Genomic DNA, 18020 nt, shown 5'->3' on the forward strand with positions numbered 1-18020 from the left:
TATGTATTTTAGCTAAAATCCATTTAATATTAGGTGTGTATTATAGCTAAAATCCATTTAACTTTAAGTGTGTGAGTGCCCATTAGATATAATTATGTCTAGTTGAATAATTGAAATTGTGTGGTTTGTATTACATCTTGTGGCCTATAAATAGATCACTTGATTGCATTTGTAAGTGTGATTATTATTCTTGAATCAAAGTTTAGTTGTTTCCTTATAATTCTCTCTTTGAGAATTGTTCTTGTTCTTTCCCCTTTTCTTTAGTATTCTCTCTTGTGATCTTACTTCCTTCATTTCTTCTTTTAAATTCTTATGTCATTTATTATTACTTTATTATTCACCGCCTAAATGGCCGGTTAATTTGTGCCTTTAAATTTCTGCAATTTTCATTCTTGTCATTTAATTGTTCACCGCCTAAATGGACGGTTAGTTTCTTGCCTTTAAATTCTTGCAATTTTAATTCTTGTATTTTAATTATCTACCGCCTAAATGGCCGGTTAGTTTCTTCTATTTTAATTCCTGTCATTTAAATTCTGTTATTTAAATTATGTCATTTAAATTGTTGTCAATTAATTTAATAGAGATGAGTAGCTAAATCTAATCTTGGGTTAAGGCAAGGACAGTGTCTAACGCCAATGATTCCCAAAGAAAGCTACGCTTTAAATGAGTAACATTGGTTTAAACTTCAATATGAGTGTGTTTTGATTATTGAAAAATCACTAGGTTTGGATTGGAGCGTAAGCCTAACTTAGAGCTTTCATGTCACGCATGAGAGTTACTAGAACTGGAAACGCTATCATACCCAAACCCGGATGATTAATTTAGTTATTTTGTGTATTAATTGTAATTGAATTTATGGTAGTTTCTTAAATTAGAATCCCGCATATCATGTATGGGGATTGCTTAAACTAGAGCTATCATTATCTTTAATTGCATTTAATAACAAATCCTCATATCTGAAATTAAATTAATGTTGCTAATCTTTTATGCTAATATTTGGGAATCAACGGGTTGGCACTGAAATTGTCTTAACTCAAGTACTTTCCAATTTCATATTCTCACGTTTAGTATTTATTTCAACTTCTGTCTTGCTTTATTTTCTAGTATTTGTTATCTAAAAAAATCATAAAAAATCATGTTATCAATCCATCTAAATGCGTGTGCGTGTGTGTGACATTCTTTTTTTTCTTTTGCCATAAATAAATCTCTCAGTGGACGACCTGGATTTATCCAGAAAGTATAAATTTAAATTTGAACTACAACTGCACTCGTACACTGACGAGTATAAACCTCTCGCCTAAATAAATAAATAAAATATAAAATTTTTATTGTGTTTTGTTTTGTGTTTTAATTGCAGGGTGAGAGTGCAGTCAAATTTTGGCGCCGTTGCCGGGGAGATTGAGGCAAAAACAAAAAGGAAAAACAAAATATAAGAAGAAGCATCTCCTGATAAATTCGGTAACTCTGTTTCTTTTTACTTTATTTTTGCATAGTGTATGATACTTAGGTCAGGTAAAACTGTAGAAAATCAGTCACTCATGTCTCAACACAATGAGAACATGCCACTTCCACAGAACATGTCTGCACGTGGTAGTGACCACGGTGACCCTGATCCCATTGATCAGGAGATGATCAGACCCCTTAGGGAGTATCTTCATCCTCCTAGGCAGAGAACCCCCTCATGCATTATTCTTCCCATCAATCATCATAGGTTTAACTTCAAACCTGGCACAATCCAATTGTTGCCAACTTTTCATGGCATGGATTCTGAAAATCCATATACTCATATGAAAGAATTTGAGGAAGTATGTAGCACTTGCATGGACCATACAGCAAATGAGGATGTCATAAGATTAAAACTCTTTCCATTCTCACTGAAAGATAAGGCAAAAATATGGTTAAGCACTCTCCCACCTAGATCTATAGGAACTTGGAGAGAAATGCAAACAACTTTCTTAAAAAAATACTTCCCTGCCAACAGAACTGCTACTCTTCAAAGACAAATCATGAACTTTGCCTGTAAACCAAATGAGAATTTTGCGCAAGCGTGGGAAAGGTTTAAAGACCTTCTTCACACTTGTCCGCACCATGCTTTTGAGCAATGGAGAGTGGTCAGTTTCTTTCATGATTCACTCACTCCCCAATTGAAAATGCTAGTTTCTACAATGTGCAATGGAGAATTCTATGAGAAGACTCCAGAAGAAGCTTTCCACTTCTTTGACACATTGGCTGAGAATACAAGGAACTGGGAAGTTGGTCCAACATCTGCTCTTGATTCAAGAGAAAATCCACAACCTAGAGGGAGATACCAACTGAGTGAGAGTGACGATTTAAATGCAAGACTAACTGCTTTAACAAAGAAAGTTGAAAACATGCAACCCAAAAAGGTGCAATCTGTTAATCAAGTGGAAGTAAAGTGTGCTGTGTGTGATGCAACAGATCATTCAACTGAAGAATGTCCTACCCTACCTGCTTTCAAGGAGGTATTGTATGGGCAGACTAATAACAATCATTCACACAACTTTGAGGGGAGACAAAATCAAAATCAGAGTGGAGCCTATTATGGGAATAATCAGAACTACAATTCATACCATCCCAATAATAGAAATCACCCCAATTTTTCTTGGAGAAATGATTCTGGAAATCATTCTCAACCTCCCTTCCCTACACAACAACATACCTTCCAACAAAATCAAGGTTCTTCATCCAATACTTACCAACCTCCTCATAGGAGATCTTTGGAAGATACCTTGCACCAGTTCATCCAAAGTCAAACAGGTATCAATAATCAGGTTGCTCAGCTTGTCAAAAATCAAGACCAAACAAACAGAGCCATAGAAGACATTAGGAGCCAGTTGACCAAGATAACACAAACATTGAGTGTGAGAGAACCCGGGAGGTTTCCATCCCAAACTAATCCTAACCCAATTAGGCAAACCAACCAGGTAGAAGCTTCAAATAGTGAAACCAACACTCATGAACAAGTGCAAGCAGTGACTGCCCTAAGAAGTGGAAGAATAATTGAGAAACCAACTGATCCTAGGATAAACCAATATGTTGATGAAGAAAAAGAACCAAAAGATCATGAATCCACCGTGGAAAAAAATGAAAAAAATGAGAAAAATGAGAAAAATGAAAAAAATAAAAAAAATGAAAAACAAAAAGAAGATGAGAAAGAAATTCAATACAGGCCCAAACCACCTTTTCCACAAAGGTTGAATCATTTGAAAAAAGAGCAACAAAATGCAGATATATATGAAGTGTTTAAGCAAGTGAGAATCAACATCCCGCTGTTGGATGCAATCAAACAAACACCTTCATATGCAAAGTTTTTGAAAGATCTGTGCACTGTCAAAAGGAAAACAAATGTGCATGAAAAGGCATTCTTGACTGAACAAGTCAGCGCCATTCTCCAATTGAAAACTCCTCCCAAATACAAAGATCCAGGCTGTCCAACCATTACATGCATCATAGGAAGTCAAAAGGTTGATCGGGCACTCTTGGATTTAGGAGCTAGTGTCAATTTGTTGCCATACAGTGTGTATCAACAGTTGGGATTAGGTGAGCTTAAACCCACTAGAGTGACCCTTCAGCTGGCTGATCGATCAGTCAAAGTTCCACGAGGAATTGTGGAGGATGTTCTGGTACAAATCGATAAGTTCTACTTTCCAGTGGACTTCATCGTTTTGGACACCCAGCCGCATCAGGGGCCTCAACCTCCTGTGCCAGTCATCTTAGGTCGACCATTCCTTGCCACATCAAATGCCATCATCAACTGTAGGAATGGTGTGTTAAAGCTATCTTTTGGGAACATGACTGTAGAAATGAATATCTTTAGGGTAGCCAAACATCAGGACACTGAGAGTGAAGTGGAGGAGGTAGACTTGATCCAAACACTGACCAATGACTGTTTTGAAGAGTTCATGAGAAGACCCAAAGAAGGAAATCAAGATCTCGAAGAAATAAAAGAAGTGGAAGTCATAAGCAAAGAAAGTGAGAAGCCTACATGGATGCCTGGTTTAGAGCCATTAAGGAACTTGGACAATAAGCTCATGGCTCCTGATAGCCATCAGTCCACGCCTGAGAGAAAGCCATTGCCCAGTGATTTGAAATATGTCTTTCTAGGAGAAGGGGAAGCATTCCCAGTGGTGATCTCTTCAAGTTTGACACCTTAGCAAGAGCAACAACTGATAGAAGTTCTAAAAGCACACAGGAAGTCATTAGGATGGACCATTTCAGATTTGCAAGGTATTAGCCCTTTGATCTGTACTCATAAGATATTCTTGGAAGAAGGAGCAAAACCAGTTAGGCAAATGCAAAGGAGATTAAATCCCAACATGAAAGAAGTTGTCAGAAAAGAAGTGCTTAAGCTATTGGATGCTGAAATAATTTACCCAATCTCTGATTCTAAGTGGGTAAGTCCAACACAGGTAGTACCCAAAAAGTCTGGAGTCACTGTTGTAAAAAATGAGAACAATGAACTGATTCCCACGCGCATCCAGACAGGATGGCGTATGTGCATTGATTATATAAAGCTCAATTCTGTGACAAGGAAAGATCATTTTCCTTTGCCTTTCTTGGATCAAGTTCTGGAGAGAATAGCAGGCCAAGCCTACTATTGTTTCTTAGATGGCTACTCAGGGTACAATCAGATAGAAATTGTACTAGAAGATCAAGAGAAGACAACTTTCACATGTCCATTTGGGACATTTGCATACAGGCGCATGCCATTTGGGTTATGCAATGCTCCAGCCACCTTTCAAAGGTGTATGATGAGCATTTTCAGTGAAATGGTTGAGCAGATTGTTGAAGTATTTATGGATGACTTTTCTGTTTATGGAAGTAACTTTGAGGCCTGTTTGGAGAATCTGAAAAAGGTTTTAGCAAGATGTGAGGAAACAAATTTGATACTCAATTGGGAAAAATGTCACTTCATGGTGAAACAGGGCATAGTCTTGGGGCACATCGTTTCATCTAGGGGGATGGAGGTAGACAGGTCAAAAATTGAAACAATTCAAAAACTCCCCATCCCTAGGAATGTGAAAGACATCAGAAGTTTTTTGGGACATGCAGGGTTTTATAGGAGATTCATTGCTTCCTTTAGCACCATAACAAGACCCTTGTGCCATTTGTTGTCTCAAGATGTTCCGTTTGAATGGAGTCCTGCCTGTCAAAATGCTTTTGATAAATTGAAAGATGCACTCATTTCAGCACCTATCATTCAGTCCCCTGATTGGTCCCTCCCGTTTGAACTTATGTGCGATGCTAGTGATTATGCGGTAGGAGCTGTGTTAGGGCTGAGGAAGGATAAGAAACCTCATGTGATATATTATGCTAGCAAAACTCTTAATGAGGCACAAAAGAATTACACCACTACAGAGAAAGAGTTACTAGCAGTTGTCTTTGCCCTGGACAAGTTTCGATCTTACCTCGTAGGGTCACTAGTGATCATTTTTACTGATCACGCTGCTCTGAAGTATTTGTTCACAAAGCAAGATGCAAAACCCCGTCTACTCCGATGGATCTTACTCCTGCAAGAGTTCAACATTGAAATCAGAGACAAGAAGGGAGTAGAAAATGTGGTGGCTGACCATTTGTCAAGGATTCCAAGTCAAGATCTCACACAATTTGATGAACCAATTCATGACAATTTCCCTGATGAGCAACTGTTTAAAGTGAATGTTATTCGTGCATCATCTGTTGTCCCTTGGTATGCCGACATTGCGAACTACCTGACAATTAGTCTGATCCCAGACCATTGGAGTAAGCAAGATAGGCATAAATTCTTCAGAAAAGTCAGAACATTCTTTTGGGATGAGCCCTACCTCTTCAAGTATTGTCCTGACCAAATCATCCGTAGATGCATACCCGATCATGAGCAACAAAGTGTCATCAATTTCAGTCATACTCTTGCATGTGGAGGCCATTTTTCTGTCAAGAAAACAGTTGCAAAAATTTTTCAGAGTGGATTTTATTGGCCGACACTGTTCAAGGATGTGTACAAGTTCTGTTCAAATTGTGATCGATGTCAAAGGTTAGGAAGTCTGTCAAGGAGAAACATGATGCCATTACATCCGATCCAAGTGTTAGAAGTTTTTGACTGTTGGGGTATGGATTTTATGGGCCCATTTGTCAATTCATTTGGTCATGAATACATCTTACTTGCTGTTGACTATGTGTCCAAATGGGTAGAAGCAATCCCGGCCAGAACAAATGACCATAGGACTGTCGTGAAATTTTTGAAAGAAAACATATTCAGTCGATTTGGGATGCCACGTGCAATCATCAGTGATGGGGGTTCCCATTTTTGTAATAAAGTAGTGGCAGGATTAATGATGAAATATGGTGTACTGCATAAAGTTGCAACACCATACCATCCCCAAACCAATGGTCAAGCTGAGCTAGCCAATAGGGAGATTAAGCGCATATTGGAAAAGAGTGTTGCTGCTAATCGTAAGGATTGGTCCTTAAGACTAGTAGACGCTCTTTGGGCATACAGAACAGCTTACAAAACAATTTTGGGAATGTCTCCCTATAGGCTAGTATACGGTAAATCTTGTCATCTGCCGGTGGAAATTGAGCATAAAGCATATTGGGCAATTCATAAGATCAACAAGAGTCTAACTGAAGCAGGCTTATCCAGGAAGCTCTAATTGAACGAACTTGAGGAAATTCGGAATGAAGCATTTGAAAATGCACGATTGGCTAAGGTTCGCATGAAAGAGTTACATGATCGGCACATCATTCGAAAAAGCTTTCAGGTAGGGCAACGGGTACTCTTGTATGATTCTCGATTGCATCTATTCCCAGGAAAATTGAAGTCTCGATGGGTCGGCCCCTTTGTAATCAAGTCCATCTCAGGATATGGGGCATTTGAGATAGAAAATCCGGAGTCAGGACAGCTTCTAACAGTCAATGGTCATAGGTTGAAACCATACCAGGATAGTGTTGAGGAGAATGAAGGAGTTGTGGATTTAGATGATCCATCATCATCTGATGAGTAGGGAAAGTTTCCTATCGTCTGGGAATCTGACGTTAAAAGACCACCTTTCCATTTAGGTTAAATGGATGTTTATAGATCTGAAAAAAAAAAAAAAAAAAAAATAATAATAATAATAAAATTAAATAAAAAAAAAGAAAAATAAAATAAAATAAAATAATAAAGAATTATATATATAAGTTATTCATTTTCTGCATTACTTAATTAACTTTGATTCAAATAGTGTTTCTCTGTGTGCAGTCTAAATAAAATTTTTTTTGCATACGAGTTCATGCATTGAAGACCACCAGGTATGCCTATCTTCTATCCTTTTATTGTCGATTGAGGACAATGCGCAATTTAAGTTAGGGGGTAAGGTGTACTTGATTTTATTGGTGTTTGAAACTGATCTATTGTGCAAATAATTTTGTTAGACTCGATAATATTGTCTTGTGTGGTATGTATGATTTTATTGGGCCCCTAAAACAAAATATTTATTAAAAAAAAATCAAAAAAAAAAATAATAATAATAAGAATAAAAAAAAAAATTAAAAAAATAATAAAATAATAATAAAAAAAAAAATTTTGAATTGAGAGAGACAGAATTGACGCTGGTGGTAGCTATCTTTTCTTGGGCAGTGCAATCACACTGCCCTATAAAGAATAAGGCACACTGCCAAATGTTGAAAAATGAGGCACCAAGCGTTGAAAAAGAGACGCCAAGCATAACCCTGTAATTATGGCATGCCTTGAGCCGAGTGTAAAATAGTGATGGTCATTGCTCTATAAGAGACTCCATATCTGTATAAGGCAAGCCACCCTTCTTGAGCTCAGTCTTCTCTCTTTTGTGTTATTCTCCGATCAGGTACTCTCATCCCTTTTGTAAAGTTTATAGTTCTTTACTTTTTTTTTCTTAGTATAGTTAAAAAAAAAAAAAAATGGATCTTTATCTCTCAAAAATTCACAAGTACTATCCATCTCTCCCGCAGAATGATTTGAAAAAAATTTATGTTGCTAGGTGTGAAAGACTTAGGTTGTTGATGCTTAATAACATCCCTGAAGATATTCGTTGGCTGATCGAAGCAAAAGTTCGATTAGCTGGTGAAACTTCACCTAGTTTTAAGCATTTTCCAGGCTTAGGGATGAGTAGTTTTGCGAAGAAAAGAAGAGCGAAAAGAGTGAATGGTTGTTACAAATGTGCTCGATGGACCTGTAACACACGATGCAAATCTGTGGGGTTTACGTCCATAAATCGAGAAGATAAAATTAGTTTCATAAAGGATGGACTGAGTAAGGAGTCTCTGGATGATATCCGATTGACTCTTGAGACGCATCCGTGTGGAATAGTGCAAAGAGAACTTCTTGCTTTATGGACCCAGTTCAGAAGTGACCACCAACGCTATAGTCTTGGGAATCTGACTAAAAACGACCCTGTTTGCCAATCTATAAGAAAATTGGATGGGAAGCTTATCCCCACTTCATAGAAAGTGTTTAAGCCGTTTCTAGACGTAAAACCAGAGGAAGATGTGAGCCACAATCACAACTACTTATACATACGCATGATTTTTGTTTGTATTTATTTCTTGTTGAATTGTTGTATAGCTACTTTTGATCTCCAAACTTCTTTTCAGGACATACAAAAGAAACAAACATGGAAGGGCAGTTCGTTCGTCAAATTAAAACCATATGTGTACTTTGTGGCTCTCAACTTGGGAGTGATATTTGTTACGCACTTGCAGCGAACAAACTTGGTAAAAAATTAGGAGAGAAAAAAATTAATTTGGTATATGGAGGGGGAAGTCGTGGATTGAATGGTTATGTTTCACAAGCTGTACATCTTGGAAATTCATCTGTGGTAGGTATAATGCCAATCCCTTTAGCTGAACCACATATTTCCGGGATTACACGCGGTCAACTTATAGAAACGACTTCTATGTCTGAGCGCATGGCTTGTAAGATTTATCAGTCAGATGCCTTCATTGCTTTACCAGGAGGTTTTGGAACACTTGAAGAAATCTTTTGTATAATCTCCTGGGCTAAGAGTAATCTCCATACCAAACCCATTGGACTTTTAAATGTTAACCATTTTTTCGATGGGTTACTCTCTTTTCTTGATCAGGCTGTGGACCAACAGTTCATTTCTCGTTCAGCAAGAAAGATTCTCATTTCTGCATCCACCATTGATAAGCTGTTAGAGAAATTACATGCTTATGTTCCACAGTACGATCCTCATGAGCCTCGGATAGACTGGTCTAAGGCAATTAGTAACAAGCGCCCAAGGGGTCCGATTAATTTAGATTTATCACTGTGAGAAATGCTCTTTATTAAGATGGCTGAGTAAGGAGTACTTTTTGTACTCTTGAGACGCATCTAGTTATTGTACAACTTGCAGGATTTTTTTGGTTGTGTTCTTGAAAAAAAAAAAAAAAAAAAAAAACAAAACAAAACAAAACTGTGGAATGTTGTTAGCAAAGTCTTTGATAAGATGGCTGAGTAAGGAGTACTTTTTGTACTCTTGAGACGCATTTTGCTTATCTTATGACTTGCATGAAATTTTTATTTTGGTGTGAAAATATAAATATATATATATGGTGTGCTCATTTGTTGTTTAAGTTTTAGCAGTTCACAGCAAAATGGACTTGTGGAGTTACAGGTATTCTTAACAACCCTAATTTATTACTGCAATTCAAGTTGGGGGGTGTAAGGTTTAGTTATGAATTATTTGGTTCATATTTAACTGTGAGTTTGCTATTGCTAGTTTGTAGTCTTGTGTGAATTGATTATCTTTATCTGCTCTTATTATTAAAAAAAAAAAAAATTGTGTTTTAAATAACGCTATTCCTAAAGTTTTGAAGTTATGCACTGATAGCCAGTTAAGTTTGCAATACGAAACATGAATGCATTGATTTCTCATTTGAAAACGTTTATGCATGAGAATAAGTAATTTACATTCATCAGGGATTCAAAATTTAGAAATTGGTTATCGGTCATAAAGTCAAAGGTAATAGTAATTAGCTGATTAGTACATTGTATGATCCCTCAACAGAAGTGGAGACTATTACCCAAGCAAGTGTTTGAGCCTAATAACCGTTAATTCTGAGTGAAATAACACTTACTCTAAATATGCTCTCTTGTTTATCTTATCTTTTCAATGGCTTCAAAATATCAATTCGCTTTGAATGTCTAGTATGATAGCGGATGAATTTGACTGGTTTCAAACTATGAATTAGATGACTGAGAAGCATGATAGGGGGATCAATTTCTTTCATTTTGAGCCTATTTTTTTTTTCTCTTTAAATCAACCTCTTGTTAGCCCATTTGAGCCATTTGTAGTACAACTTCTTTCGTTACCCTTGTTTAACCTATAACCATATGAATTTTATCCAATCTGGTGTGATTTTGGGAATTAGTCTGTTTATCTATTTTCATATTTAAAAAGAAAAAGAAAAAAAAAAGAAAAAAAAAAGTGAAAAGAAAGGGGGCAAATTCTCTTAGTTATTCAGCATAACTGTTTCAAAATGAATGATAAAAAAAAAAAAAAAAAAAAAAATTCCCGACACACCCTTTGCACACTCTACCTTTTCTTTGACAACCCGTATTAACATTATAGCCCCATTACAACCCAGTCTGGTCCCTTTTGATGCTATAAATCATGTGATCTCAGAATTCGAGTTTGGAGTAGGGAATCATGTTTAAATTCAGAAGTTACTCATCTAGAGCATTATTCCAATCATGAAGCTATGTCAATTTCCTTATTCTTTCATGAAAATACGTTCCTTGTATTTGGGATGGCACCGAGTTTTGAACTTGTTCTGCATTTACTCTTATAACGGTGCACCCCCTTGTGTGTACACCTGAGGAATCCTTTTTATTGGAGAGAAAATCCATAGTAAGATTTGAAGTCAAAACTTTGAGGGAGTAAGTCTGTGTGTTGGTTATCCTAATTTCCATTCCTGAGATTGTATGACCTTTAACCAAAAATCTGATTTAGAATGCTAAATTATTTATTTAATTTTATGCATTTCGGTTTCGAATTTGAAATTTTTACATTCATACAGTTATTGTGAATAAAGTTTGGCAGGTGTATAATCTGATTGCTAAGGGACTAGCAATGTTTAAGTTGGGGGGTATGATTAGTGGTTAATTTTATAAAAATTTTGTTATAATTATATCCTTCTTTTGATCTTAAAAATAGTTTAAATTAGATATTAATATATATTTTATGGTTATATGCAAGTTTAAATTGAAAAATGAATGAAATGAAATTTTAAAGTAAAATTTAATAATAATAATAATAATATATAAAATTATATATAATACATATACATCATTATATGCATTCATGTAATATATATAATATAATATAATATATATATATATGTGCCATGTGTAATACATATATATATAATATAATTTATTAATAATATTAAATTATTTTTATTTTTTTTAGGCATGAAGAATTAAAGCCCATGAAGACTTAAAGTCCATGAAGAATTCAAGTCCATGAAGAAATCAAACCCATGGAGAAATCAAGCCCATGAAGAATTCAAGTCCATGAAGAAATCAAGCACATGAAAAATTAAAGTCCATGAAGAATTTAAGCCCATGAAGAATTAAGGCCCAATTTGAGCAACCCATGGAAGATATTATTTGGAGAAGGCCCAAGGATTATTTTTAATCCTAATGAAGATTAAAAATCAATTTATAGAAATCTATTTTTATTTTTTATGTGAGAGCTTTATTAGGTGTGTTTTTTTAGCTAAAATCCACTTAACTATTAGGTGGATATTATAGCTAAAATCCATTTAACTTTATGAATGCTTTATTAGGTATGTATTTTAGCTAAAATCCATTTAATATTAGGTGTGTATTATAGCTAAAATCCATTTAACTTTAAGTGTGTGAGTGCCCATTAGATATAATTATGTCTAGTTGAATAATTGAAATTGTGTGGTTTGTATTGCATCTTGTGGCCTATAAATAGATCACTTGATTGCATTTGTAAGTGTGATTATTATTCTTGAATCAAAGTTTAGTTGTTTCCTTATAATTCTCTCTTTGAGAATTGTTCTTGTTCTTTCCCCTTTTCTTTAGTATTCTCTCTTGTGATCTTACTTCCTTCATTTCTTCTTTTAAATTCTTATGTCATTTATTATTACTTTATTATTCACCGCCTAAATGGCCGGTTAATTTGTGCCTTTAAATTTCTGCAATTTTCATTCTTGTCATTTAATTGTTCACCGCCTAAATGGACGGTTAGTTTCTTGCCTTTAAATTCTTGCAATTTTAATTCTTGTATTTTAATTATCTACCGCCTAAATGGCCGGTTAGTTTCTTCTATTTTAATTCCTGTCATTTAAATTCTGTTATTTAAATTATGTCATTTAAATTGTTGTCAATTAATTTAATAGAGATGAGTAGCTAAATCTAATCTTGGGTTAAGGCAAGGACAGTGTCTAACGCCAATGATTCCCAAAGAAAGCTACGCTTTAAATGAGTAACATTGGTTTAAACTTCAATATGAGTGTGTTTTGATTATTGAAAAATCACTAGGTTTGGATTGGAGCGTAAGCCTAACTTAGAGCTTTCATGTCACGCATGAGAGTTACTAGAACTGGAAACGCTATCATACCCAAACCCGGATGATTAATTTAGTTGTTTTGTGTATTAATTGTAATTGAATTTATGGTAGTTTCTTAAATTAGAATCCCGCATATCATGTATGGGGATTGCTTAAACTAGAGCTATCATTATCTTTAATTGCATTTAATAACAAATCCTCATATCTGAAATTAAATTAATGTTGCTAATCTTTTATGCTAATATTTGGGAATCAACGGGTTGGCACTGAAATTGTCTTAACTCAAGTACTTTCCAATTTCATATTCTCACGTTTAGTATTTATTTCAACTTCTGTCTTGCTTTATTTTCTAGTATTTGTTATCTAAAAAAATCATAAAAAATCATGTTATCAATCCATCTAAATGCGTGTGCGTGTGTGTGACATTCTTTTTTTTCTTTTGCCATAAATAAATCTCTCAGTGGACGACCTGGACTTATCCAGAAAGTATAAATTTAAATTTGAACTACAACTGCACTCGTACACTGACGAGTATAAACCTCTCGCCTAAATAAATAAATAAAATATAAAATTTTTATTGTGTTTTGTTTTGTGTTTTAATTGCAGGGTGAGAGTGCAGTCACTGGGGATGCGTATTTCGAGGATAGCTCGACACTTGTTGGGGTTGGCTTCTATCTCTTGACTGGTGAGCTTGAATCCGAGGAACTTTTCAGTTTGTACACCAAAAATGTACTTTTTTGGATTTAACCTTATGTTATGTCATTGGATTTGCTTGAAGATCTCGGCCAGATTCAAGCAATGATCTTTGTTCTTCGACGTCTTGGTCACCATATCATCAACATACACCTCGATGTTCTGACCTATTTGCAAACACCTTGTTCATCAACCGTTGGGTATGTAGCTCCTGCATTAAAATTCGAATGGCATAACTTTGTAACAGTAATTCATGTCCTTGGTGATAAGACTGTCTTCTCTTTGTCATTCAGGTGCATCCGGATTTGATTGTACCCCAAGTATGCGTCCATGAAGCTGAGATATCTGTACCTCGAGGCTCCGTCAACTAGCCGATCGATGTTCAGTAAGGGGTAAGAATCCTTTGGGCATGCTTTGTTTAAATCGGTGAAGTCCACACACATTCTCCACTTGCCTGAAAGCTTTTTACCATCACCATAGTTGACTGTCATGTGGTATAATGCACCTCCCTTATGAATCCAACTTAGAGGAGCTTCAACATCTCCTCAGCTACTGCTTTCCATCTTTCTTCACCAAATTTTATTTTCCTTTGTGCAACCGATGTCGCATTTGAATCTATTTCTAGCTTGTGGTAGATGAAAGATGGGTCAATGCCCGGCATGTCTGTGGGGGTCCAGGCAAAAAGGTCAGCATTTTGTTACAGCAGCATGGTTAACTGCTCCTTAAGGTTATTGAGAAATGTAATGCCGACCCTAGTTATTTGCTCTGGGTAGGTCCCCAAACTCACGGGAAGTAGCTCCTCTGTAGCTTGTGGTCGGCTATTCTGGAACTCACCTCGCGAATCTATTTCAACCATGTTTACACTATGATGCGCAGATCGACTACTAGTGGTAGTGATTTGGTTGTTGCGGCTTCCCTGCCAGGTAGTGAGCGTTAAACTCTCAACCTATCATTATAGCACTGTCAGGCCTCTTTTTGGTTCGTGTGGACTACTCCAACCTTAGTGGCTAAAATGTAAAACTTCATTGGCAAGTGTGGTATAGAAAAGACTGCACCCAAGGAGTTAAGGGAAGGACGACCTAGCAAGGCATTCTAAGGTGTTTGGAAATCATCCACCAAGTACTTGACGCTGATTGTTTTGAGTAGCAGAGTTAACCCGAACGTAGTCAGTAGCTCAATGTACCCCTTCACATTCACATGTTCCCCCGAGAAGCTAATCGGATTTTTATTAAATGGCTTTAGATCTTCTTCTGGTGTCCTAGCTTTGTTAAAGTTAACAAGTATAGTAAGTCGGTTGAGCTCCCTAGGTCCATTAAGACCATCTTGATGACAAAGTTGGCCATGACCATTAATATCACCATAAGATCGTCTAAGTTCTGATCGATCCCTGCATAATCTTTATCGGTGAAGGAGATCTCTAGGTGTCGAGCCATTCTCCTCACCCAATGCTCATTGATTTTAATAAATATCACCACCCTAAGATGAAGTCTTCTTGTTGAGCTATAATCTCCTCTGCTTGCAAAACCCCATAAAATCATGTCGACAACCCCTCTATTTTATCTGAGGGGCTGCCCTAGCCTCCTGACGTTCTTCAATCTTGGGTCTTCTTTGCGGGGTATGGCTTCTCCTTGGATGTCAGTTATCACATAGCTCTCTGCTCCGACTCTGTCTCCTATAGACATACTAGCAAAGGTGACCTTCTCTAACTAGCTTCTCAATTTGATCCTTGAGGGTGGCACATTCTTCTATTGTGTGGTCGAACATTTGATGATAATTATAGAATTTTCTAGTGTCCACATTAGGGTCGGGGTTAGGTCAGGCTCCACATAAAGAAACAAAATGACCCTTGAGTTATAAACTTCTTGGAAGATCCAATCTCGCCTTGTCGTCAATGGGGCGTAACTATCATAGCCCAACCAGGGTGGCTCAGGAACCCAGGATGGCTCTCTTCATCCCCTGGCTCGGTCTCTATTCTCTCGTCTTCTACTAGAGTCACTCTCAAGGTGGCAATGATGCTCAGCAGATGGCTTTGGTCACCGGTTCAGTTGTGGTTGGGAGTTATTGTGCCTGGCAACCTATATTCGTTCCACATTTATATAGCCAGCTACTCGTAGTCGGAGTTCATCAAGGTTGGCAGGAGGCTTTCAAGCTAGAGAATCGAAAAAGGACCCAAGCTTAAGCCCTGCCATGATGGCGTGCAGGGAGACAGGTGGGTTGAGGTCCTTGATTTGAATGGCCTCCTGGTTAAACTGATTCATGAAAGCTCGGACCGACTATTTCTCTCCTTGCTTCAAATTGATCAGGCTAGCTAAGGTTTTATGATGAGCTCAGTTGGTGGAAAAGTGAGTGAGAAAGCGAGTGACGAGATCTAAAAAGTCATGAATGGGGCCTGGCTCAAGGGTTGAGAACCACAACAAGGTAGACTTCTTTAAAGTGCTAGGAAAAACATGACACATGATCGGGTTGGTTCCTCCACTTAACAACATCAAGGAATTAAACATTGTTAAGTGCTCTTGGGGGTCTGTGGTTCTATCATATAGCTCTAATGTTTCAGGAAGGCAGAATCCCTCTAGCCAGGGTACGGACATGATGAACTCCAAGAAATGGTGGCTTGAAGTGTACAAGGATGCTGATGGTGGAGGAGTAGGGGTGTGGGTGGACTAGAGTTGTTAATAAGTCCGCTCATTGCACTGCTCGCGCTATTGGTTACGGGTTAACTTGGCAACTTGGTCCTGAAGTTGTCAAATGGTTTGGAGGAGGGCCTCCATGGTTATTGAATTCTTTAGCTAATGGCTGATGGTTGTTGTTGTGGCTTCTAGTTCTAGCCATGGGCGATTTGTAGAGGAGACCGTAGGGATTAAACGTGTGGGGTAGGCAAGTTTTATCGGGCCCCACGGTAGGCGCCAAATGTTCCTTCTGGCCCAATGGGGTTGATCAGAATGATTAAAATGGCAGTGAAAAGTTGTAATCCAACGATTTGTGTGGTGGGGTGGCTGACACCTACAAGCACTCTGGTGTTCAAGTTAGTAGGGATTCAGAATGTCAGAGTATGGGTAAGGCTTGGAAATAACATACCTTGACCTGTGATCAGGCTAGCTTTTATAGAGATGAAGATACCTTGTGTGTCGGCAGCTGTCGTGGGGGGATAGAGGGTCGAGATGCACAGTAGTGATAGGAATCATCCTCGAGGATCTTGGATTTGATGAACATTATGAGTTGATGAGGATCATTGTGCGAGTTGTTCAGGGTTGATAGAATCCGTTATTGGTGCAAGGATCTCAACTTAAATGGAAACATTATTCGAGTTCTTGGGCCAAGATCTAGTTGGGGACTAGGCTAAGTGCCAAGTAGCGGGTTGGCCCAATGGATCAATAGGGTCCAAAAATAATTCTAATGAGACACAACAATGAAGTGCAATAATAGAAAAATATAATAGGGTAAAATTTTTGAAATGTTGTGTTAGGACAAAGGTATGGACTCAATAATTATATTTTTAAATAAATATTAATTTGATGTAATAATTTAAATTATTTTATTATCATATTTTAGATTATTATCATAAATTATTTAATAATTGTCATAATTTAAATTATGTTTTTTTATCAATCAAATAATTATTAATATTATTTTTATAAATTATTTTATTTTTTATTTAACAACTAAATATTTCAACAAAAAAATAAATAAAAAAAGCCAGAAACAATGGCAAGAGATGCCTCGTTCGTCTCTTTCCCTTGGTTAAATCCCCATTGCCTTTATCTCCATCTCACATACTCTTGCCTTTGCTATCTCTAGCCCATCGCCACTACCACCACCGCCTTTTCGCTGCTCAACGTCGCCACCACCTTTAGCTCTATCGTAGCCTCTACACCTCCACCGCCTCCAAATCCATTGCCTACTAGTTGTCGTCTTCCCTGCCTTAATGTAGCCCCCGCTACCTTCCATTGTAGCCTCCTCGCTGCCTTTATTGAATTGCCTCCATTGCCTTAAAGGTAAGTTCACGTTGTAAGTTCAGCTAAAATGATTGATTGTTTTTATTTTTAACCATTGTGAATAGAAGAGCTTCTACAACTTTAAGCATCTATTTTTATGTCCAATATTTTACTATGTTTTCTTCTTAAACCTTCTCAATAGTGTTGAGTGGAGTTTATTCAATAGTTATTTGTGAACCCATATTTGACAGAGTGTACTGGTCCAATATGCCCTTGCTATCATTCATAAACAACAATGACTATATAAGACACTAGGAAATATTCTTGGATGGATAGGTCCCAAAATGAAGAAAGTACACTAGGGAATATTCTTGGATGGTTCTAGCTTTGGTTTTATACTAGATTACTTTTCCTTCTTTTTCCCTCTCCTTTGTGTTGTCTTTTAGTTGGTACACTAATTATCACATATCAAACATAGAGTTTGATTTGAGTAAGATGATTGTTCGATTTGATTTGACAATATTTAAAGACCCGTTAGGGGGTCTAGACATTTTCGGGTATTTTATTTTGGGTTCAAAATTTTTTTGCTTTAATTAATTGAGGATTGAAAATATTTTTCTTTGCCTATGGAATGAAGAGTAAGTGGAAATGAGAATTTGGTAGCCCATCTAAATGGAATCCAAAAATGTGGGGAAAGTCCAAGTAGATTGGGCCATTGAGATGTGTTTGGAATTTTAATTATATATTGAATGGGCTTGGATTGTGATAATTTATTTAGGTTAGTGAGTTGGGCTATGGAATGGCCCACGGCATGGGCTGAGCCCAATTGAGAAAT

At 36.9% G+C, this 18020-nt stretch overlaps 1 protein-coding gene across 1 annotated transcript; it reads left to right on the forward strand.

Moving 5' to 3' along the window:
* Positions 1-4331: 4331 nt before the first annotated feature.
* LOC127802887 (uncharacterized) lies at positions 4332-15917 on the forward strand (the record flags this gene model as incomplete). The annotated part of the gene is made up of 9 exons (XM_052338985.1): positions 4332-4419; positions 5143-5337; positions 5539-5916; positions 6163-6389; positions 13167-13289; positions 13547-13600; positions 13879-13938; positions 15354-15462; positions 15808-15917. Coding segments are annotated over 9 exons (1344 nt in total), but the record flags the coding sequence as incomplete, so codon positions are not given.
* Between the last annotated feature and the right edge of the window lie 2103 nt (positions 15918-18020).

This window comes from Diospyros lotus, chromosome 1 (genome assembly GCF_014633365.1).
Source record: "Diospyros lotus cultivar Yz01 chromosome 1, ASM1463336v1, whole genome shotgun sequence".
In the NCBI taxonomy this organism is placed as follows: Eukaryota; Viridiplantae; Streptophyta; class Magnoliopsida; order Ericales; family Ebenaceae; genus Diospyros; species Diospyros lotus.